We start from the raw sequence: 24,834 nt of genomic DNA on the forward strand, positions 1-24,834 counted from the left end.
AAAACTTAGTTCAAAGGTGAAGAAAATAGAAAACTTCTAAAATTAATATAGTGTAAAATTAAACTTTTAAGGATTATCTCTTTGCAAGAGTGCGAAGTAACGAATCCATTTCCTCGTAATGTGAGATGCGTACAGTTCCGATAAGAGAAGCCCCATCAATTGCGTATTGTTCCGTTATCTTGTATATCGATTCGTACAAAATCGGTGACTCATTGCCCAACGTATTACCTGTCGTTCAACCCCTCTCGCTATCCATAATCTTTAACATTATCGATGCGAGGAAATGTTTGCACAACGTCATGCGTATCGGCGCGCCTGGAATTCCTCCGACTGTGAATCAGCTGTTCTCGGGAGACAGAGAAACGAACAAGCACCGGCATGCCGGCAGTTCCTCCGAGAGATCTATTGTACGCAGGATGAATGCGGAGGATAATTTTTCATGACGCTTTAACGGGCTCTCGGCCGACGCGACATTGTGCAGCGAAACGTGTAGAATTTCAAATTCTGTGCGACGTATTTCCTATTCGCGACGAAAGCAACGAAAATATACGTTATCGCGCGCGCTTCTCTGTGTTTTTTATTCAAATTTCCTTCGCGTACGTTTACGCGAAGTTCTCAGCTTGAAATAAGACTGTTTTTTTTTCTACCTCAATTACGATTATCGTTGATTATATCAGAGCTGTTTCACGAGCGAAACAACAACATGAAGAGCTCGTTATTCACGTCGGTCAAACACAGGCAAATCTTTTTTTCCTTCGCGGAACTCTTAAAAGCATTTTTATCACGTACGTCGCGCGATATAATTATTTGGCACCGCTGTTACGTTTTGAGCTTTCTCTGTGGCTCTTTCTCTCTCTCTCTCTCTCTCTCTCTCTCTCTCTCTCTCTCTCTCTCTTTTAAAACTTCTTAGGCATTCTGTAAAAAAAATTCAGTAATTAAATTTATTCAAGTAACAGATATAAAAATGATAAGATTATTTCTGTAAAAATAAAAAAATCATACGATTTTACAGAAATTATGTAATGCCACAAAAAAGTATGTAGCTTTTTTTTATTGCGTAAATATATCTTATTTTACTTGGAAAATTAGGTAAATGACAGGCTCTTTCTTTTAAATATTTTACATAATTATTCAAATTTTTGTGACATTACGTAATGTTCTATGTACCGTTGTGAAATACAAATATAATGCGATCAGCATATTACTTTTAAGTGTATGTTATTGTTACTATTTTTTTATTCTTACTTCGTTTCGTGCTTTCATAATTTTGCGTTCGAGGATACTTATTTCACAACGCGTAATGATTATTCGCTCTTCTCTCTTTTCCACTCTTCTCTTTCGTTTTCGCATAAAAACAAAATCTAAATATCGGCGGTACGAACCAGAATTTTCTCGGATTCTTCCAAATGAATTACCGGGTGTTCGGTAATTTACAATCATTTCTCAAGTTCAATTGCTCACTTGATCCGATTTAATTGACGGTATACGTATCACCGTTTATTGCTACGGATCACGTTGATGTTAACGTGTTGAGACGCAACAAAACGATTTCCGACTCAATGGACGTAAATGACGCTTTACCGTCTAGAGCTGAAAAAGAATTAAGAGAAGTACTTTTTTTAAAAATTAATTTCGCAAGCTTTCTCAGACTTGTAATACTTTCTAATATAAGAACAAATGAGAAAGTTTGCTGCTAGAAATGTCGACAAGTACAATAAAATAAAACAGTATCGTTCACTTTTAAAATGCGTTTGACTTAATCGTTTTAGCGCTCGCAACGCTCATGGAATCATTTCATCCACGTTGTTTGCCAAGGTTAGGTTGCAAAAAATTCTTTTTAAAGAAAATTTTACTCGAAATATATAGTACAAGCAACGTATATTATATCGAATAAAATTTTCCTCGAAGAGAAAGTTTTGGGGTGCAGCCCAAAAATATTAAACAAGGACGAATGATGCAATCGTTGCGAGTGTTGATCGAGTAGAAGACGCCTTTAGACACACGCTTTTTCATGATTTCAATTACTTTCTATGTGAAATTATTTATAATATGTCAATTTTTTAGTGCAGCTCTAACTAAAATTTAATTAAGAATTTTACTTTTATCAGAGAGAAGACTGAGAGCGGCCGTCCGGGCGTTTTTTTTTATTTATCTGCATGCGACCAACCGACATAAAATCCTCCATACACTACCGCAAGTTTTGAAATTGGTACTACGTAGCAAATTCACTACCGATAAAAATGTTCAATTCTGCACTAGAGTCATATGGTGGGGTATATAGGCCGCGGTCCGATTCACGTTCAAGGCGCTATTAACATTATTCTATCTTCATTATTCATTAGATATAAACAAGAAGAGAATAAAGTCAATAGTGATTTAAGCGCAAATCGGACCGCGGCCATACACGTAGGTAATACGGGGGAGTTTCGTCGGGTTTACAATAATAACACAATCCTTTTTATCTTCGCTCGGTAGAGAAGTGCCCTGCATTTCCGACGTACTTTTAAATCTCGCGCATCGCGCGACCTCGTGTCCGTTCTATCGGAGAAAAATGGCGGTGTGGAGTAGCATTTTGCGTGCCGCGAGGGAGAAGTTGCTGCAAAACAGCGTCTCTAGATCGTCACTGGTGAAGACCACTGGTGATTATTCATCACTCGCGATGACGATTGTCGAACGAGTGTTTTTTTTTGTTTTTATTTTGCGTTATGCGATGCGCTACTGCGACGGGCCGACGGTGTTTTGTTACGCAATGACCGTACAGTGTTTTAGTTGAAGTTCGATTTTTCCGAACGTGTCTCGCATCGCGTAACGATACTGAGGCGAGGATGTTCCGAATGAACACGCAGTTACGAAACGTCAAAGCTTTTTACAAATTTCGACAACCATTTCTTTCCTTGCTTCGAGAATCAACGATACCAACCACTGAACACACACACACGCACACACATACAAGCACACATATGCATGTCGTAATATTGTAAAAAAATCATAATGAGACTGTTTTGGCCACTTTGGCCGTGCCGTTTATCAGAAATGATTCCGATACAATAACATTGACCTCATATTAACATCATACTATATCTCATCGTCGTAAATTCAATATCGCAAGAACGAGCGCGTGATTATGTCAGCTGATTGTTTGGAATTTTACCGGCGTGGAACTTTCGTGGTCTCTCCGTGGTCAGGGCTACTAACTTACTTTTCTCAACAGCAGCGCGAATCTCAACGAATCTCTTCTGTGTTTCTAGGGCAAGTAAGATGCATGTCGGAGGAACGCTTGTTTGTCATAAAGCCGAGCAATTTCCAGTGGCACAGAACAAAAGATTACTTCCACTTTTACTTCTTGCTCGGAGCTATTCCCGTTGTAATTACGATCACCCTGATTAACGTGTTCATTGGCCCTGCCACGCTCGAGCCCATCCCTGAGGGTTACGTTCCGAAGGAATGGGAGTATCTTCAGGTAAAACGGCCTCTGCAAATGATCAATAACATAATGTACAATACATTGGGCTGTAAATTTCAAGATTATGTCTACATTATTTTTATGTATTGTTTACATTACGTTTACGTGAATCTTTTTCATGTAGACAATACAAGCAATGTATTGTGTAAATTATTATACAGTGGACAACTCAACTACAGGAAAAGTAATTAAGTTAAAAAAATTATAAATATGTCTGACTTTAGCAATGATAAATTAAAAATATCTAATATTTAAAAAAAACTATTATTTTTTTTATTTCTAATATAAATCTTTGGATATTGGAACGTTTCAAATATTTTTATAAAAACAATAATTGTCTTAAAAAAATATACATATAACAATTCTTGTTTCAGCATCCAATTAAAAGATTTCTTCAACGTTACTTCTTCCCGTCGCAACAGCAGGAATATGAGAAGTATCTGCATTTCATGTATCACGAGAACCAGCTTAGAAAAGTTAGGCTTCTTCAACAACAGGTGGACATGGCGATGGGTACCCATCACGATTACAGAGGCCCATACTTCAAGGAGTTCTACGGCTCGAAATATCTGCACTTGTACAAAAAGTCTTTGGACGAGGCGACCGATAAATACTAAAATTTATTTCATTCTGCTCACAACAAATGTTTTTAATTGGAAAGCACCAGTGGGAGTTAGAAGAAATTACTTGATAGGGATGTAGATACATAGATACCGTGCTCCAAGACTTGGTTGATACGCTGCAAAGTAAACCCTGCGGTGTCAAATCCGGTAAATACACCGCATTGTACAGTTATTACATAGTTAATAAAGTCTTAATTAAAATTTTTCCTGGATGAAAATAGTGATATACCGAATCAAGCTTTTCTTACAATACATTTAATAACAATTTCATACAATGCTGTTTTTTATTAGAAGTGTGTTTTCACTTCCCGTGAAAAAAGCATTACGCATTAAATTTGAAGATTGTGTAGAAATATATATTTCTTTGTTCATGCCTGCATAGTTTGAAAATTTATCACTCGCACTTTAATAAAATGTTAGATAATCATTGCGGTGTCTCTCTTCATTCATAGGGAGCACCTTGCGCGCTATCAGCAGAGGTGCAAATCATTTCTCATAATGAGTAACTTCTCTGGTGACAATTTGTGGTCAACCGCAATCATCAATAATTCCTTTTTGAATCCGGATCGGGTTTTGCAGTAAGAACTATAACCGAGGTATACGATCAATATTTCCTTTAATTGATATTGTTTATAATTTTAATTTTAATGAATTTATTTCAAGCTCGATATAAAACAATCTTCATTTATTTGCATTATTATTCGGTTAAAAGAAACACGGTAATCTTGAAAATTAAGCTTACCGAAATCAAATTGTTTTTTATCTTCGTGCCCGAAATGAAAAACGAACAGAAGCTTTCGACAGATATGAGATTCAATGTCAAGATCGTTCGACGTGGAAACAACCATGATCTGATTATTACGATAGGCAGTTTCTTCGTTTATTTTTGTATCAAATTCATTTAATCGAGAATCTTGGCCACAACATCGAGGTCAGGATCATTGACCTTTTAGCTTGAATTCTATCCCCATACCGAAAGAGTAGCATTCGCTGTCATGCGAGCTGTCTCACAAATATACTGGACATTTCCGCTTCCTCTTCTCGCGAATCCCTTTCGACCTCCAAACGACGTGTCGCGCAACAATACGTCTCGTTACGTCATTACGATTATCCGTAACGTGGTCCTCCAGTAATGGAATGCGAGCCGTGCTGCGAGTATTCTGTTTCACATTACGCATTTTTCTCACTAGAATCTTGCTGAGAATTTTGCCAGGGGCTGGCAAAGAATAGTATTTGTCAGTGCAATAGAGGATAAATAATTAATTATATTGAAAATTTAACTGATAACTACAAGCTGATGCTAATTAGCTTTTAACGTCAAATCTTTTGCTTATGCGGAATTTGATAATTAAAAGCGCAAAAATTGAAATTAAAAAGTTATTAAAAACTAGGACGGTGTTGTTAGCGTAAGATCGATTCCACGATAGTCGAAAGACTTCCACGTAGAAGATACTCGCGCGTTTGTGATTACGTTGTGATCTTTCACAGAGAATTATACAAAGGACAGAGCACCCGTCGCTTTTGCGGAAAACGTCATGCCCATTTCTCACGATCCTCCGAGATAACGTGATTGTTCTGCCGGCACTTTAATGATACGTTGATTACCAATGTAACTCGTACAGTGGCACAGTGGTCATTGTCAAGGCCGCCTTGTGCATCTTGCATAATGTCCACTCCGCGAGTTCAGCGAGCGCGCAAACAGGCGATCGGCTTCGTGTAAATTCAGTTGTATTTGTCATTCCTTTTGTCCACGTTTTATTCGCGTTTGAATATACGTGCAATCGTTAAATCTTTATAATTTCTCACATAATGACCGGCCAACACTCGCGCGACCATTTATCATTCGTCAGCTCCGACAGCATGACGTACGTAGCGATGATGCATTAGTCACACGTTTTTCTGCCCTCATTCGACGGATACTCTTAATTAATGTGCGATTTCGAGGATAGAGCAAGCAATTAACATATCGCAATGCGTTTGATTCTTATTTTAATTTTAAAATACACCATTGAGATTTTTCTCTTGAAATTTTAGATGTAATTATAATCATTGATACGTTTTAAATATATAATAATATCTGAAGTATAAGCGAATAAGTGTCAAATATTCTAATGGACTTTTTCCCATCGATCAAACATAAAAAGAAGTTCATATAGAACTAGGTTTAGAAACGTTTGGTTCCTGAAATAAAAAGGATTTTGTTGTGAAGAGTGCAAACAAAACAATTGGTATATCGAATATGCCACAGTAAAATATAAAATACCTCATAAATTATTGATTTTTTATAGTTTTACTTTAGTATTTTTGTGTAGAGAATAATTGGATAAATTATATTAAAAAATTATACAATTTTATTACAAAAAAAATTGAAACCTTTATTTAATCTTGTATATCTTAAAACGTTAAAATTTTACTTACAAAAAAATTATTTACTCAATGGGTCTTAATAGCTTATTTACTTAGAGTCAAATTAAAAATGTCTTAATTGAAATATTTATATAAATAAAATAAAGAAATAATGTTTAATCAAGTAATTTTTCTTCGGGTTCTAGAAAATATTTACTATTCTAAACTATTTTTGTATTCATGATAATCAAATGTTTTAATCCGAGAAAATTAATTAAGTTTAATAATATTAGTTTATTTATAAAATTATTATTTAAATGTAAAAAAAATTAAAAATACAAAATTATATACTTAGGATAATATGACTATTTACTTAAGAGTAAATATTTTTTTATTTAAATCAAACAAACAAATGCTTGCTTTAAAATATAATTTAAAGAAAATGGATTTTTTCATTTGAAAGGTTTTTCTCTTAATACACGTTTATATGAAAATAAACTTTTTTTTTAAATATTTAATCGATTGGAATACGTTCCTAGAATACTTGACACTTATTCATTTACGTACATTTATACAGAATGTTGACACGTGTACAGTAGAGAGTTCGTGATGTAACATCACACTTTCCGCATCGTCGCCGACATTTCCGCCTCGTCTTTCATCCCTAAATCGACGTCCACTAAATTTAATGACTTTACTGGACGCTCGACTAACTCTCGGCGAAAGTTTGAGCGAGTTCGGCGGCACTTCGTAATTCTCGGGCAATGAGCCGAGTCTGCGGAATGACTCGACAACAGTATTGTCCTTTGAAAGTTAGTTGGCATTCAGTACAACGTGAGAGAATTTAAAGACAGATTATCCATCAAGGTATCAGCATCTTGACGGAAAGATACGTGTGAGAGCAAGAATTATTAGTCAATTACACTATTATTTGATAAGTGCTCGATTAATTTCCTCGTCGCCGACGAGCGTAAGTCGCGTTATCCGTGCAATTGGGAGAAATTTAATTGCCAATGATTATTGCAAAATTCATATGCAGTTTATTCGAAAAGAGTGCATATATGCGTGCTTGTTTGTTTTCTGTTCGGATACTGCAGCCTATCAGTTTCGATTGTAAACTTGGCGTTATCGCAGGCTGAATCAGTGACAATTATGTGTTACGTTTTGCGTATGCATGTTCTTGCGAATGCGAGACTCGAATCGTACGATAAACCTGTTACAGCACACGTGCGAATTACGGCGTGGTGCATATACGTAATCGCGTGGCCATAAATGCGAGGAATTTTTTAAATCTTTCATAATAAACGCGTAATCACATCTATGAGATAATGACACCGTTCACCATCGCTGATTGTTCAACGCAATTAAAGCAAGTCGTCTTAAGCGAATTGCTCGCGGGAATCCGCAACTGTTGTGGAAAAGAAAAGAAAAAAATATTCAGGGGCACTCACGCGCGACGCTGTGCACCTTATCGTACGACTCTCTGCTGCTTCTCGCCCCGCAATTATATCACAATTATGCAACGATACGCGATGCATTGTGACGTCGGAATCGCTGTATCCTTCGATGCAAATCGATTCCGGTCTCCCTTCGCGAGTGCTTCCTTCGGTAGGAATCGATCATCATAATCAACAGTATGTGTATTGAAAACATTTTTCTATCGATAAAACTCCATAAAGCTTACTTTAAAGATGTATTACACCAATTTTTAAAATAATTAAAAAATTACAGATTGTTTTATATTGCATTTGAGAGGAAAATTACGAAAAAATTAAGATTTGTTACGTAATGCATTTGAAACGTCAAACATTTGGCTGTGCAATTTTCTATCTGGATTAAAAATTATTTTAACAATAAGAATTGCGTTCTAATCATAATTAAGAAATAATGACATCTGAATTTTTTTGCTCAAGTACTTTCCGTATTCAATATAACTTATTTTAAGTTACATTGCAATACAAAGATTTAATACTATAAATAAATAAAATTTACAGAACAATTACACTCGGAATTGCAATGAAATTTTGCATAAATTATCTCGAATATTCGAAGTATTATAGTTATACAAAAAAGATGTTCGTTATTATTTTAAAAATCTTAGTATTATAAAAATAATAACAAATAAATTAAATAAAAATATATCATTTAATAAAAATAGAATGTCAGAGCACAACTTTCATATATATAAATATTAATGTATTTGTAAAAATGCATCTTTAAGCAATTGCAACGCTTTGAAACGACATAATTTCAGTGCGCCTTGCGAAATATTTCCTCTGCCCTCTGTTATTACTTAAGCTGCGAATAATCGCAATTAAACAATCGTTCTAAAACAAATCGCTATATAACAAATTACAAAACAGTCGTGCAATTCGCGACGAATTGGTTTAACAATCGCACGAGTAATAAACGTCGACCAAGCTCTGCTACGGTTTGACGGATCTTGTCACGCGACGAATAGGAATCCGTTCACGCATGATCTCTGAAATTTTCCGTATGAAAAAAAAAAAAAAAATTTATTTTGATTCGACGATAGATTTTTAAGGATAGATCAAGTTGAAGGTCGGATGCTCGATGATGCACAATGGACACATCGGGAATGTCGCGGCACGCGACGTACACTCGAATAATGGACCCGTAATAAACTCGCGCGGGGCCGTCGTAACGTAGCACATACATTTACATCCGTAACGATACGGTACGGGGACAGATTTTATGCAATTTCATGTGTATTACGACATATCAACAATCAGGAAGTCAAGATTGCACGTCGGGTCGATCGTCGCGGTCGTAATACGCGAGAATTATCGCGAAGAGTCACTGGATCTCGATTGTACCTTGTGTCTCATAAGACATAAGATTGCCCTTTTGCTCTCAAGCTTTAAATTTTAAATTAACGCAATTGTCTTCAACTATGACTGTCCCGTCGGACAAATATCTGCATACGCGTTTCTTTTGCGATCATAACAGATGTGCAAGCGCTCAACGCGATTTTATTGAAATGAATCTCTGTCTTTTACGGACACTATCATCAAATAAAGCTATAACAATATAACAAGCGTTTTCGTGACTCATAATCTGAGAGAATAGAAGAAAGAAAACAAATTTATTAATTTTTGAGATAAAATCATGATTCGTGAATTGAAAAAGAAGTTGTTAAATTGACTAAATTTTTCAACTTGATTAAATATCTTTAATTTAAGTATTTACTATATGTTTAAATTAAGCGTGTACACATATTTAACTTAAATACATAAATACTTGAATTGAAGAAATTTAATCAAGTTGAAAATTTTAATCAACAACTCTTTTTTGGCGTGTAACACGATTAAAAAAATTGTTAACTAAAATTTTCAACTTGATTAAATTTCTTTAATTCAAGTATTTATGTAATAAGTTAAATATGTGTACACATGCTTAAATTAAACATATAGTAAATACTTAAATTAAAGATATTTAATCAAGTTGAAAAGTTTAGTTAATTTAACAACTTCTTTTTCAATGCACGAATCGTGATTTTATCGGATTAAAAGTGACAAGGATTATCACCTTTATTCCGATTAAAAGTGATATAGGATTAAAAGTGAGAAAAGTCGATGATTATATAATAGCAGGATCTTAGTACTTATTTATTAATTTTCTCAAGTGATTTTATATACATTCGTCGAACTGCACTCCATTATTTTCGAGCCTGAAAACACACACGGAAAGAACGTTTTTACTCGAGTGTCTAAAAATTTAGCTGGATACAGATCTAAAAATAATTTTGTTTGGCCATCAAAATAATTATGACGGATGTTCATACATGATGAACAATAGCTACAAAAAAGTTTTGATGTTCCACCAACCAGTTTGAGTAGTCCAACGTAATTATTTTGATGGCCCAACAAAATTATTTTCAAATCTGATCAAATCTAGCTAAATTTTTAGATACTTCAGCGAAATCTTTTCATGCAGCTCTTAAATCGAACTACGCAGTAATATGAAATATTAAATGGATAATCAATTTAATGATACTGATGCCTACAAGTATCTATAAGATTTTTCCTCCCCGCAAACAACTATAAACAATTTTATAATAAATTATTGCGATTATAGTAGCGTGCACTGAAAAAAAATGGAAAGAACAATTTTGTTAAAAATACATGAATATGCAAATTATGCTGAGCCATTAATTACATTGCACTGAAAAAAGGGGTTGTGTATGTAGCAACTATTACCTTTAGTAACTTTATCAAATTTGGTAATAATTACTAATGTATACTTTTTTTCAGTGCAATGTAATTATTTTAATGGTCCAATATAATTATTTTCGCATCTGCATGTTCAACAGAATCGATCTTTTAATGTGGATTTTCTCTCTCAGTCATCTGTGAAGATAATCCTCCGGCGAGACTCTCATTGATGACGGAAGGTCGTCGTAATCGGAAACGGAAGTAAACCGCCGAGGGTTGCGGGTTCCCGTGATTTGCATAAAAGTCGTTTATCACGGAAATAGTCGCTTTCCGAGTTAAAACTGATCCTTGAGAGTGTTTCCTGATGGAGACTTTCATTCGTTTGTCCGCATCATCGGCGAGATCGTTGGGCCGAGACCTTCGAACGGAAATACGGAAATAGAATTCGTTAGTTCAAAGACTTTCTAACACTCGATCACGATACACGAACATTCTTACATGAGACTTATATTTAGAAGAGAAATGTTGAAATTGACAAATCGCAAGAAGCTCTGAGATCTCATTCAACGTATCAGTTCGAAAAAAAAATTGATTTAAAATTCGTGAGAGAGTTTGCATATCTCTCTTTTGTCGGGAACGTCGAGCGTTTTATGTATGCAACGTTTTTCAACATGTCATCACATACGACATACGCACATACATACGCAATTTGATTGTCAGTGTTAATCGTAAAAGAGCAATTTGTATCGCCGCGTGACAACGCGACCGGGTTTAGTATCCTGTATACATAATGAACTGATGTATCTGCAAATTAAATCATTAATCATATTGTGTACAGGAGAATAGGCGAGGATTAATCTACCGGATTGATCTACGTTAGACGAGCTTATAGCTATTATGGTGTCCATAAATTACGGTCGCTTCGAGTTTCGACGTGTATCCAGAGTGATCCACCCACGAATTATCTTCGCCCGTTATACGACGATTACAATTATTTTCCTCCTTTTCTTTTGGCAAGAACACCGGAAAGCACATCGACTCGAGCCTGCGTGTATACGTTAATTTAGCATACGGTAATAAATATTAACTTTATCTCTCGTAGCAATAATGATGGCAAGTTCCACCCGCGTGTTAATCACAGGTGAACGTAATTTCCGCGCAGATATTTCGGAGTATTAACACCAGGTTGATAAATAAGACAATGCATCGTTGACGGAGCGAGATGAAATCACGGCGTTTATATTCCGCGGATGTATTTTACAATTTCCGTCTCTCGTATATTTCCCTGTACAACTCCCGGAGGCACGATATAAAAAGTCAGTCGAAAGAGAGAAAGAGAGAGAGAGATATCTCCTTGGATCGGAAATTGATTTCGAAGGTCTCGACAATCGTATAACATAATTCTTGTCGATGGTCAAAAGGGACCTAAACCATAAAGGTGCATCAAGGAAACGCGCGTAAAAACAATGTAGGCGCCAATTAAGCAAGGAAAATCTCTCAATCCGAATGTGATACATTAAAGATGAACTGAACACATATCGGATCAGCAAATCGATCCGATAATTGCTCACAATTTTTAGACAAAGATAAAACATTTCTTTAGACGAAAAAAACATTTTTTCTGTACATTTCATATCGAACTTTCTTGGAAGGAGATTGGAAGAGGGTAATCAGCATGAGAGAGAGAGAGAGAGAGAGAGGGAGAAAATGCAAGGATAAAATGCGTTTTCGCAGGCTTTTCGCGGGTCAGGGACGAGTGCGAGAGCGCGCCGTTAATCGCGACTGTTCCTATTGTCGTTAACGTTACTTTTTACCGCGAGCAATAGGACTTTGCAATCGCTAAGGAGGCCATCCCTCCCGCTGCGAATGGATGTAAACGTTACCGCGTTTAAACTTAAAACGGTGATACATCGAGAGCCGATCGTAATCGATTGCCTGCCATGGCGATCGTGCGATCGCGTAAAGATAACGAGCTCTTAAAAAAAAAAAGCCTCGAAGTAATATCGTCGATAATTGCCAGCGGCATCCGTGGCTCTCCAGGGCGACTTCAGCTGGGTTCCTTCGCTGCCTGTTGTCGCAACTGTCGCCATTCTTCATCCTGATTTCGGTGGTTGCTCACGGAATTCGATACCTACACGTAAAGAACGGTTTTGCCGAAGTGCAAAAAAAAAAAAATAAGCTAGATACAGATCTGAAAATAATTTTGTTGGCCCTTCAAAATAATTGTGTAGAACGCTCGAGCGTGATAAACAAGATAATACTTTTTAAAGTCTTGGTATTCAATCGGATATGGAGCATTCTACATAATTATTTTGATAGTCCGACAAAATTATTATTATATCTAGTTGAATTTTTAGATACTTCAGTAAAACCGCGTGGGTTCTTTCCATTACGTTTTCACTCCGGATCTGTATGCCTTCGAGAGCCGAACAACGTATTTGTCATTGATTTATGACCACGTATTTCCCCGGAAAGCTGCATTAACGCGCGAGCACGGATCGAACTTTATTTATTACCAAGTCGAATCAGAATTTAGCTTTTATCATTTCATCGGCAATAGGATCCGCCGGTGACAGTGCAGAAAAAAAGCAATTTCTGTCACTGGAAAACCTATAACGCGGAACGCATTGTGCACAGATCGCAATCTGGAAACCGCAAACCAAGCTGCATCTTTTGTTCAACCCTCTGGCTGTATTGAGTCATTCAAAGTTCCGTGCATCTGATAGTTCTCTTCGCGATAATCATTACTCTTATAATTTTTCTCACAATGAGAAAACCCCCATTGTCATCGAAATTAATCATTCGTTAAGTTTACTTGACGTGTGTTGTTTGTGTGCGCGCACTGTTATAAATATAATATAGATTACAAACATTAAGAGCAACTTTTTACAGTTTTACAAAATTTTACTAACAATTTTCGTTGGAAATGCACGAATGGATTTTATATCATAAATAATAAAACTTCAAATATAATATACATTATTTCATTCGTATACAAGAGTGTGTTATGAACAAGATATAAAAAAGTGAAAAAATACAGAAGTTTGTCATGGAGGCTATTACGAATTTCTATTTATTTTTTTATATTTTTTAAACGTTTATAACTTTTTTATATCTTTTTTATATATAGAAGTTACAACTTATCTCTGCTACTTTTAAAAGTAGCTCTCTAGTCTTCCCTATACACTGAAAGAATGATTTCGTTGAAAATACAGAAAATAATTATGCATAATTATTAAAATAATTACATTGCACTGAAAAAAAAGGATTTGGTAATTATTATCGAATTTGATAAATGGTTGCCTATCAAATTCTTCTTTCAGCGCAATATTCATTATTATTTTAATGATCCAACATAATTATTTTCAACAAAATCGTTCTTTCCATTTTTTTTCAACGTATGAAACGTTTATTTGTACTAATTATTTTTTAATAATTCAAGAATATCCGTCATTCATTCCTACATGCGTACCTTACGAAATCATTCTCTTTCTCATTAAAAATAAAAATTTTTTAATTTGATTTTCCAATCCCCCACTTATAAATTCAGGTCAATTTACATGTCCCTTTGTGAATATCCGAACAATCCTACTCTCGTCAAATCGATACGAAGCGCCCGATTACAATATAAGATTAATTCGAGGAATTGAATTTGGCAATATCTCATTCGTTCCTCGCGAGGGTTCATTCCTCTCCAGGAGGAGACCTCGGGGACCGTCCTGGGAAGGACGCTTCGTCGAGCCCGCCGTCGCACGTTTCGAGAGAGCCGCCTTTGCCGCGCCGGTATAAATGCGAAGACGCGGACGAAAATCGTCTCAGTGTCGAGCGCGAAAAAAGCTGCGACGGTGCAGAGCTGCTGCCACGATCCGCCGTTCTCGTCGACCTCCTGGCCAGAGCCACGTGCACGCACACGAGGAGGAGGAGGCAGATATTCCCGGCGACGTTCGACACCCGGAAACCGAATCGCTGAACACTTAAATGATCAGTGTCCTCCGTCACAGCACACTCGGACTTCCGGCGTTTTATTTCGTCCCCCCTGGACACCTCTTCGCGTCACCCTCGCGAACGATTACAGCGATCGGTTCGGCCTGCAATTGTCGACGGATCTCTCCTCGCGGACCTCCCTTTTCGCTCGCGTCCTCCCTAATTTATGATCCGCATCCACGACATAAACGCGGATAAGTGGGTTTCGATAACAAGCTTCTTAGGATGACTTGAAGGAGAGAAAGACAGATTCTGTTTGTCAACACCGACATGGAAGAGGAACGGCGCGAGGATTGTGCAAGACATTAGAGAGGAATATCCTTGCCATTGCCGATCCAGCCGAGAGTAGCTGATAATTGCAAGGTATACTTACGTTCCGTGATTTATCTTCCGACGCTTGAATTAATTGCTTTTCATCAAAATTACCCGCTTTAGTCAATTTAAATTGAATTAATCGAGTGCTTTGTCAAATGTAGACTTACGAAATTTTATTTTTCTATCGAATTAAATTTACGTACGCATTTCATGCGAATTTAATTAAGTTAATTAAAATCAACGTAAGTGTAATTGAAAAAGATTCGTTCTGCGTCTGATAACTATGCAACGAATGCAAAATCTCTGTATTTTTTTCATGACGTATTTATTTAATAATTGTAAAAAATAATAGATAATAGATCAGAAAATAATTTGATGTTGGATAATCAAAGTAATTATGTAGGACGCTCAAGCATGGTAATGCTGCTGTAAACAGTTTTGCCATTCTACACGGAAAAAAAATGACTTAGAAGTGATAACTAAATCAGTAGCTAGTTTGGTATTTTCTATCAGTGCTAAAAATTGACTATTAAAGATAAAATATATTTGCTGCAAAATACAATTTTATTAGCTAAAATAAAATGTGTGTTTTTTTAACACGTGTAGCTAAAAAAGTGGCAGCTATTATTTAATATCTTAGTCCCGGACTACAATTAATGTTGCAAGTCTTAAATCGTAAAAATTGACCATGGTCGATTATTCTTCTCTTTCTCATTCAACTATGATTGGTCAATTTCTTACGGCTTAAGGCTTACTACACTTGTAGACCGGGACATAGGAGCTATAGTGAAACTATATACGCATTTGCTAAACATTATTTGATTTTAACAGCGAATATTTCTTACTGTAACTGCTAATTTTAATAATTAATAAATTTAGCTCCGGCAGCAACGATATTAGTCCCTATTTTAAAGACACATCTTAGTTGCTACAACTAAATTTTAGCTTTGTTGGCTAATCTTTTCTCTGCGTGTAGCAACCAAGTTAAATATCTTATATAATTTTTTAAATGGTTCAATATAATTATAATCAGATCTGTATTTCAACAGAATAATTGTTCTTTCGTGTAGCGACGCTGTGGCGTGCGAGACAAAAAGTTTCAACAACATTTGAAAAGTATTTTGCTGAAAAATTAAAATAAAAATTATGACGACTGGACAAAACAGTTTTTTAAACAGTTTGTTACGACGTTTATTTTGTTCAAACAATACTCTAATTTATTGCTAGGATATCCAAATTTTATGCAGCATTACTATTTTATATTGTTGAAAGAACAATTATTAAGCAAAATTCTTTTGTGATTCTTTAGCAAAAAAATTCTTTACGTGTATGCGTGCAATTATTATAGTAAAATATTATTTTTTTTTTTTTAATACGCCGAGTCCGAAACATTGCTCGTGCAGAAACAAGCTCGCGTATTGCCAATTCTCTTGGACGATTCGCCAAAATAGCAATCGGAGCGCGTAAACAAAACTCGTATTAATACACTGCGACGTGCGAACACGTGGATTTGTCGTCACAATCATAGTTTGACGCGCGTCGTATCACGATTTGAAATATCGGAATTCCGAATATAAACAATTCATTCATTGCTTTCAAACGTAATTTCTTTGTTGAACTATACAATCTTTTTATAGGTGCAGCGAGCTGTAGCTTTGCTGAATCACCCAATTCTATTTTTTTTTTTCGTTATTTTTCGGGTGCGATGCAACGAGCCATCATTTCGCTTCTTCGAGACAGAAGTTGCGAACTGCATCTGCTCACTTTTGAAGTGTCGCAAATCCTCCTGACGAATGAACCTTGTCCGGTATTATTATTCGTATATTTTCATGTAAGCGCGTTATTGCATGTTGATGGCAACGCGATATGCAACGTGCATTCTGCTGCAGTGCGGAAACCGAGCCGCGGTATAATCTTACTTTCTACAGAGAAGAAACGATATCAAACATTAGTAGTTAATTAAAAATAAATTCTATTCAGGAATCATTTTATATATAAACAAGAAATTATATTCTTGTTTATATACATATATGTATATGAAATAATGATAATCTTGCTTAATTTCATCTTCTTTCAATAGTTTGATAATCCTAAATTTCAACAAAATATACTTTTATTTCAATATTAACAGTCGTGAGGAGCACAGTATGATTATTTTGATAATAATATTACAAATTCTAATTCTTGAAGATATTTTTTCCGATGTTTTTTTTTCTTTTCTACTCATGTTAATTATTATTAAATAATTTTGACAACAATTATTAAAATTGTTTATTTTATCACTTAATTTTTTCCACGCACGCGAACTTTGAATGCAAATTTATGTCTCTGTGCAGTGATATGTTAAAAACCTTGTACATAAACTTTGGCTAAAATAAACAAATAAAATTCCATTTACTTGAATAAAAATTTGCTGAAAATAAAAGTACTGTGCGTGTACGTGCTCACATATAAAAGTATGCGTGACGGAAATAATTCAGAAGAATGCGTTAGCCGAAGCAAGGGCACGGTAGTTCTCATTCAGCATTAACAGGCAGAAAGGGTGAGCACCGTCCAAGGCCCTTAAACCGCTCCGTGATCGTCTTAATAAGAGAGACGTGTCTTTCATCGCGCATAAAACGCATGGGAATCTGCCACACAGAGCTGACATTTGCAAACAGATTTATAACGTTGCTAATCGGTTGGTCGATCTTATCGAGTAAACGCAAGCGTCGAAGCGGCGTGGCATGATGAATGGACGGCGCGATGAAGACGATAACGCCTCGATTCTAATCCACTCGTGCCGCGCGTTAATGGGTTAAATCGCGTTAAACGTCGCGAAACCGATTGAGGATCTAGCAGGCGATAGCAGACCTCTGGTGTCTCGTGAGTCACGGGACCCAGGACTGTCGATTTGTGTAAGCATTTTGAGTGGCGAACCCGCGGCCGTCGTGAACGACCGCTTAATCACTCGATCATTATTCAATTTGCGCGGCGCGATATGAAGAGGGTAAAGCATTTAACAAGTTAAACCTCGTTAAAATTTCCTTCGGTCTCGAAACAACTGTTCCGGATTGGTTTTTATCAGCAATTTATGATGCCATCATTGTGCAATACTCGCACAATGTGCTTATCGGGATACGAAATGAAATTGAATTTAATAAGTATTTATCCTATATTAATTATATATATAATCGATGTTTTATTAATACAGATATATGTATATATTAATGAAACATCGATGAAGTGCAAATGAGTAATGCAAGAGCCAATCGTATAGATCATAACTGCACAGTATCAATTGGCGTGGAATCAATTAATTCGAGAAATGCATCTGTAGAAAATATCTCCTCGATTTTTTTTCTTCCTTTATCAATAACGGCAGTTGCAATTGCTTTGTAGCAATTACGCTCGTACAATGTGATCGGTGTCGAGGTGAATTAATGCTTTCCATCGCGGCTCAAAGTTACGTGAAAAGATCGTCGAGATCGAGATCCTCCGAGGCGAGTGCTCGAGGAATTTTCTGCACGAGTACGATCGCGTGTTATCGTTGCAGTATTATTATTTGCAACGAGAAATGCGTCGATTGCGTCGGAAACGATTCGCTCGATTCGGCTCATCGAACCTTTTTGAAATTGGAAGAGTATTGTTTTTCTTTCATATTTTTTTTCTATAAAGGTAAAATAGTATCAAACATTAGTAACAAATTAAAACTAATATATTTTTTCCAACAATCATTGTTTTATACACTGAGGAAAAAAGTTGTTGTTAATTGGACTGAGTTTTTCAACTTGATTGGATTTCTTCGGTTCAAGCATTTCAGTATTTAAATTAAATATTAATATGTTGTTGAATTAAATATATAAATACTCAAACCGAAGTTCAAGTATTTTATATATTTAAGTCAACTTGAACTGAAAAAATTTAATCAAATTAATGATTTTTTTTTCTCTGTGTATATAAGCAAGAAATTAATTCTTGCTTATATATGAAATAATAATAATCTTGTTTACATATAATTTTGCCTTCTTTAAAAATTTTAATTTCTTAAATTTTTGGTAAAATATTGTATATTTTTATTTGAAGAGCACAATATGATTGTTTTGACAATAGTAATACATATTAAAAAATTCTCATTTTTTTAAATTTAAAGATATATCATTTTCTATTCGATACTTTTTTTTCTCAATTCATGAAAATTATTATTGAATAATGAGAATATATTATTCTTGATGAAACTGTACAAAATTTCTTCATGTATGTAAGTTATCTGTTTAACGCTACATATGTAATCTCTTTTTTATTATTTAACATTTCGAAAATGAGAATACTCTCAAAACAGAAATATTTTTTTTCCGTGTAAGGAAAAAATTAATAAGTTAAAGTTTATTATGTATTTTCTCAAAATAACTAGTTGAACGTTAAAAGTTAACACTACCTAAAAAGTTATCAATTTTTTTTACTTTATTATTTAATTTAAAATTTTTCAATTATTGTAGTAACACCCAGCCTTTAATAATAGCATTCGCTGTAATTAATTCGTGTCATCATTTTTTTTTAACAGAAAGGCCGCGCGTTCCGGAGGTGCACGATGATTACGCGGTGGAAGCTCTGGTGGAAGATCCTGCGCTCCGGTGACAAGAATGGTGTAAGTCGCTTAATCCCGCGTCACGATTACGCGTTTAGCGATTAGCGGCGCTGCAAATGAGCACGTCTACGAATACTATATCACATTCTTCGGTATTTCCAATTCCGAATGTGGTGCGCGCGACGTGTGTTGCGTAATTTCGGTATTTCGCGATGTGAAGCGAAATGTCACAGATGACACGAGGAGATATTCTTTATTGCTATATTTATTTAATCGAGCAAAGAAAGACGGAACAAAGACAATGCAACTTTTTATCGAGACTTCTTCTCCCGAGGAATGTTGGTGTAACAGGAAAGGCACGAAATGATCACTTATAAAGTCAGTGCTGTAGTAATCAACTGATGACCCGTTTCTGGCAAGAAACGGGTCGCTCTCGCGCTCCGACAGCTTGGAGCGCCAGCCTACTCTCCGTTGGAAAAAAAACGGCCAACGGAGAGATACAAGTCAAGAGCGCACTTGTACATACTTTTCTCCGATCGCCAATCAAATTAGTCTCGTAGGGGCTGATTAGTTCTATAACACCGAAGGACAAGAGGGAAGCGCACAGTCCTCCCTCCTATCCCTCAATAGCATGTTTATTTCCTGGCTCTATTGAGTTTCCTCTATGTTCTTGGCTCTGTAATCGGTGCGAATAACTATTGCGAGTATCACGCACGCATGAGAATACTTTGTTAAACGAGGCCATCGGCGGGGAGACGATCATTTATAAATAAATAAATGGATAAACTAGTGGCGATCGGTAGATCGGCCTTCTCGATCCTCGTCCTTCGCCGCGGAATTTTTAAAGCTAGCGTACGTAACACATCATAACATCCCGCATCCTTTCGCTCGATTTTCCGTTCGAGAGGATCAGGCAGGCCAATATACAATCCTTAACTTTAACAATTTTCAACATCTAGCAATTCGGTTCTGATAAAGTATCTAAAAATTTAGCTGGATACAGATCTGAAGATAATTTTGTTAGGCCATCAAAATAATTATGTAGGACGCTCGAACTGGTTGCTAGAACGTCAAACTATTTTGCATTATCATTATATTTAATGTCATAATTTTGATGATCCTTTAAAATTATTTTCAGATCTATTTAACTACATTTTTAGATATTTCATAAAAATCGCAAATTCTTCCATGTATATATTTTTCATTATTTTTATTAACAATGTAGATGTGTAAAGGCTGAATTATTTATTATTATTGTGTTGTTTAAAAGCTTCATTATTTTTATTTTATATGTCTGTTACTTTTTTATTTATTTCTGAAGCAAGAGGAACTCTCGTGATTGTCAGCCATTGTCAACTCAAATCAAACTCGAACGTACAAGATCTATATGAAAGGAACGAAATCTATTTTTCGGAACGACATTCTATTTGCCTAATAATAAAATCTCGTACCTCTGTTGTTGCGCTCGAAAGCGAATTTCCATACGAAATCCGATGTGGCTCTCATAGCCCCGAGCGCAAGTGATCCTTGATGCGACCTTCGAGGCCAGCTTACAGAACTTCTTTCTCGCGATCCGAGTGATAATGACTAACTGCAGAGACACATTGTTGTATCGAATGATTTACACGATGCTCGCGACGGCGAATCTTGCATCCACTTTTGTCTTTCGACTGTGTGTCGAACGTGAAATGATAATACTGAGCGCGTCATCGCATCGCTATTCGACATTATCACCGCTTGTGTCGAACTTGTCGAATATTTTCTATGTTCCATGACATTACATAATACATTATATTGAATCACACATGATATAAATGTTTTATATACAGCCATTGACAAAATTATTAGGCACCCTATTTATTTAACAATTTCTTCAATTTATGAAAAAATACATAACACCATCTTTATAAATGTTATCATTTATTTCTTAAGCAACCACATAAACTAATATTTGCTTGATCCACCATTATTTTTTATGACTTATTTTTTAGCTTACGCACATACAGTTATAAGAAATTTAGAAAAAGCAAGGGTGCCTAATAATTTTGTCAATGGCTGTAGCGTGATATCATAAAAATAATCTAACAATCTAAAAATAATTTTTTTATACATTATGTTATTATATGTATAGCAGCATGAAAAAAAATTTAATTATTGCACGATATAAATTTTATAACTGATTTAATGTGAAAATACTTGTTTTCCTAAATATAATAAATAATAATAAAATAATGTTCAATTTTCAATCAATTATTACATTTCGTGATAATCATATTAGTAATATATCTAGATCGATCAATTCATAGCGTTATCCACGTATATGCACGTTAAATATTTTATGATTCTACGTTTCTAGATCCTCGCGGGTCTGACCGCGCATTTCGGCCAGATTTCCGTGGGACTCTCTCAGGGATACAGCGCGATCCTGATACCGAAGCTCCTCGAGACAAACTTCGCGGATCAGTCGCAGGCCTCGTGGATCGCATCCCTCGGTGTCGTCTCGAATCCCCTGGGTGCCCTCGTCGCCGGCATCTGCGCCGAATGCTTCGGCCGCAGGTCCGCGATCACCCTGGCCACGCTGCCGCACGCCGTCGGCTGGCTGCTGATCGCGTTATCGAGGAACGTGCCGATGTTGTACACCGGCAGATTCGTCAGCGGTATCGGCACCGGCATGGCCAACGGACTCTATCTCTACGTCAGCGAGGTACGCCCACCTCTGCGACTGAGAATTCTATACTTATCAATAGAAACTCTTTCTGCCGGGAAAATCCTGAAAGTGAAGGTATTTGATTTTTTTTTGTTTTTTGTTTTTTAGGCGGCAGCGCCAGATCAAAGAGCCTGGTTGACAAGCTGCGGACCAGTTCTAGTCTCCCTGGGCGTCTTAATGGTGTATACCCTGGGTGCCATCACGACGTGGCAAAAGGCGGCCGCTATCAGCATCGGACCAGCAATTCTGTCGCTCGCGTTGACACGGTAATCGCTTCCTCGACATATTGAGTTCTTCCTACAATTATAAAATAAAAAGTCACGAAAAGGTTCGCGCGTATAAATCATGAAATTGCAAATATTCGCGTAAAGAATCATCAACGATCAATAATAATTCTTTAATCGCGAATATCATTGAACGAAACGGTTTGCAGGATGCTACCGGAAACTCCCGCCTGGCTGGCCTCGAGGGGTCGAACGGACGAAGCCAAGGAGGCTCTTCTATGGCTGCGAGGTCCCGGATTGAACGTCGATAAAGAATTTCGAGAACTCTGCGAGACAAACGCGAAGCGGAAGGAGAAGAGGGAGAGTCTACCGCGGGCGCTGCACAAATCCAACGTGTGGAAACCGTTTCTGATACTCCTCGCCTTCTTCGCGCTCCAGCAGCTGTCCGGCATCTACGTGATTCTGTTTTACGCCGTGAGCGTGCTCGAGAACATCGGCATAGACGTGAATGAGTACGCAGCTAGCGTCGGCATGGGTGTCATCAGGCTTTTCGCATCGATTCTCGGCGCCGGACTGGCCAACAGCTTCGGCAGGAAGATCTTGGCCTTCGTCAGCGGTTTTGGAATGGCCACCGCCGCCGTGGGAGTCGCTCTTTCCTTCAGGTTTGCACTTTACAATCCCCTTCAACTTCTTCAAGTCTTACAATCTCTGTAATATTCAAGGAATAAAGTTCTTAATTTTTCAGAAAAATAAAATTGAGAAAAAGTCCGGTTTTTTGTGAAAAATATGAAAAAAAACATGATTGTGATAATCAGGTATTAGTTCTTAATTTTTTGATGAATTATTGATTTATTGGAACTTTATGGATGAATTATTTATTTATTGGAACTCTTAAATATCAAGGAAATCTTAAAAATTGGTGCGCGTGCAGAGGACAATAAAAATAACATTATCCTAAAAGAAAAAAATTTGAAAAAAAAATCAAGAAAAAAGTTTTTTTTCAAAATTTTTGATTTTTTCCTGAAAATGAGGGATGAATAAAAATTTTTGTACCTATATGACCTTTGCGTCCAGATTTGAGCTGCAATCATGGGTGCCGCTACTTTGCATCGGGATGCACGTGGGTACATCTATGATCGGCTTCCTGACGTTACCATGGGTCATGACCTCGGAGTTGTACCCATTGAGATTCAGGGGTAGCCTGGGAGGTCTCACGACTAGCATCGCACAGATATTAACATTCGTCGCGATCAAAATGTACCCGGATCTGCACGCCATCGTCGGTCTCGAGTTCACGATGTGGATATTCGGCGCGGCCGGCGTGCTGGGCGCGGTATTCGCCCTAATGATACTGCCAGAGACCCGGGGACGCAGTCTCGACGACATCGAGATGAAGTTCTCCAGCAGGTCAAACGACGACGTCAGTAAGATCTTCTCCAACGTGTGGACCCAGCCGAAGAACATCATCCTCCAGCGATTCACGTCGATCTCAGAGGAAAAGCAATCTAATATCACGGCGAACGCGTATATCTACGACAACCTCTGCTTGGAGCTGTCCCCAGAGAAACTGGAGAAAGATACCAAAGTCTTCGAAAAAGAATCGGTTCGAGATTTACGAATCGTAACAGGTATTGCGCTTGAACACGTGTGCGTTTAATGTGAGCAATTCGGAACAATTTTTTATAGAAATAATTTCTACACAAAATTGCACCGTTTTATGTCTAGAATTATTTATTTATTTTATATCATTAACAAGCTGAAAGTTATTTTTTATTATGACATTAATCATTAATGCCATTTCGTATCTGTCGTCGCCAAATATTTCTTCAGTATTACGAACATTCCTAGAAGATATCGAAGATATTAAATTTATGTTTTTATACATATAATAATTATTAGAATAATTATGCACGATTGTATATACTTTCAGAAATGTTACATGTAAATGTTATAAATAATTTTTACATACTTTTTCAAACAAATGTTGATTTTAATGACGCATTTTTTTACAGATTGAGACCAGTGTATATTTTTTATTTGATAAGATGTAAATATTAATTAAACATAATTTTATTGTATAACTTAATACTAACCACGTGTATTTGTGCAAATAAAAAATTTTAACCGTTTATCATAATCAAAAACTAAATTCTTGATCGTAATTAATAAATAATCGAAAAATTGATTATATTGTGCAACACTGCTTTTTATAGGTTCACTCACTTCCGAGAACCAATTATATTCGGATAACAATTGGCCAGTTCCTTATTCTTGTTAGAAGTGTTGTATAGATAGGAGGCGAGAAGGTACACTATCATGGTGCTGTCATTTAAGGGCTGATAACTTTCAATCAAGAAGAACTTTCTTGTACGAGGACCATCCAATTTCTTTACGAAGTACTGGGCCTACTTCCACAATATTGCAAGATGA

General features: G+C 36.3%; 2 protein-coding genes across 6 annotated transcripts; both read left to right on the forward strand.

Moving 5' to 3' along the window:
• The first annotated feature begins 2,482 nt into the window (after positions 1-2,482).
• LOC105196538 (NADH dehydrogenase [ubiquinone] 1 beta subcomplex subunit 5, mitochondrial) lies at positions 2,483-4,467 on the forward strand. The gene is made up of 3 exons (XM_011162532.3): positions 2,483-2,639; positions 3,249-3,460; positions 3,838-4,467. Exons 1-3 carry the CDS (start codon positions 2,552-2,554, stop codon positions 4,078-4,080), a joined length of 543 nt encoding a protein of 180 aa, XP_011160834.1. The 5' UTR covers positions 2,483-2,551; the 3' UTR covers positions 4,081-4,467.
• Positions 4,468-4,549: 82 nt separating this feature from the next.
• On the forward strand, positions 4,550-24,589 carry LOC105196539 (facilitated trehalose transporter Tret1). 5 transcript variants are annotated; one of them, XM_011162536.3, is made up of 8 exons: positions 4,599-4,682; positions 14,289-14,954; positions 19,450-19,533; positions 21,830-22,177; positions 22,289-22,446; positions 22,614-23,066; positions 23,479-24,032; positions 24,417-24,548. In XM_011162536.3, the coding sequence occupies exons 3-8, from the start codon at positions 19,477-19,479 to the stop codon at positions 24,419-24,421; spliced, it is 1,575 nt and encodes a 524-aa protein (XP_011160838.1). In that variant the 5' UTR covers positions 4,599-4,682; positions 14,289-14,954; positions 19,450-19,476; the 3' UTR covers positions 24,422-24,548. The 5 variants fall into 5 exon arrangements, with proteins under 5 accessions (XP_025994239.1, XP_039306096.1, XP_011160838.1 ...); XM_039450162.1 differs by having other exon boundaries at positions 4,573-4,682; positions 14,306-14,954; positions 23,479-24,548; XM_011162534.3 differs by having other exon boundaries at positions 23,479-24,548.
• The last annotated feature ends 245 nt before the right edge of the window (positions 24,590-24,834 follow it).

This window comes from Solenopsis invicta, chromosome 6, assembly GCF_016802725.1.
Source record: "Solenopsis invicta isolate M01_SB chromosome 6, UNIL_Sinv_3.0, whole genome shotgun sequence".
Taxonomy (NCBI): Eukaryota; Metazoa; Arthropoda; class Insecta; order Hymenoptera; family Formicidae; genus Solenopsis; species Solenopsis invicta.

Coding starts and splice junctions, on each gene's coding strand:
- LOC105196538 (XM_011162532.3), top strand. CDS start 2,552: ATGGCGGTGTGGAGTAGCATTTTGCGTGCCGCGAGGGAGAAGTTGCTG. Junction 2,640..3,248: donor GTCACTGGTGAAGACCACTG/GTGATTATTCAT, acceptor CTGTGTTTCTAG/GGCAAGTAAGATGCATGTCG. Junction 3,461..3,837: donor AGGAATGGGAGTATCTTCAG/GTAAAACGGCCT, acceptor TTCTTGTTTCAG/CATCCAATTAAAAGATTTCT.
- LOC105196539 (XM_026138454.2), top strand. CDS start 19,477: ATGATTACGCGGTGGAAGCTCTGGTGGAAGATCCTGCGCTCCGGTGAC. Junction 19,534..21,829: donor GCTCCGGTGACAAGAATGGT/GTAAGTCGCTTA, acceptor CTACGTTTCTAG/ATCCTCGCGGGTCTGACCGC. Junction 22,447..22,613: donor CTGTCGCTCGCGTTGACACG/GTAATCGCTTCC, acceptor AACGGTTTGCAG/GATGCTACCGGAAACTCCCG.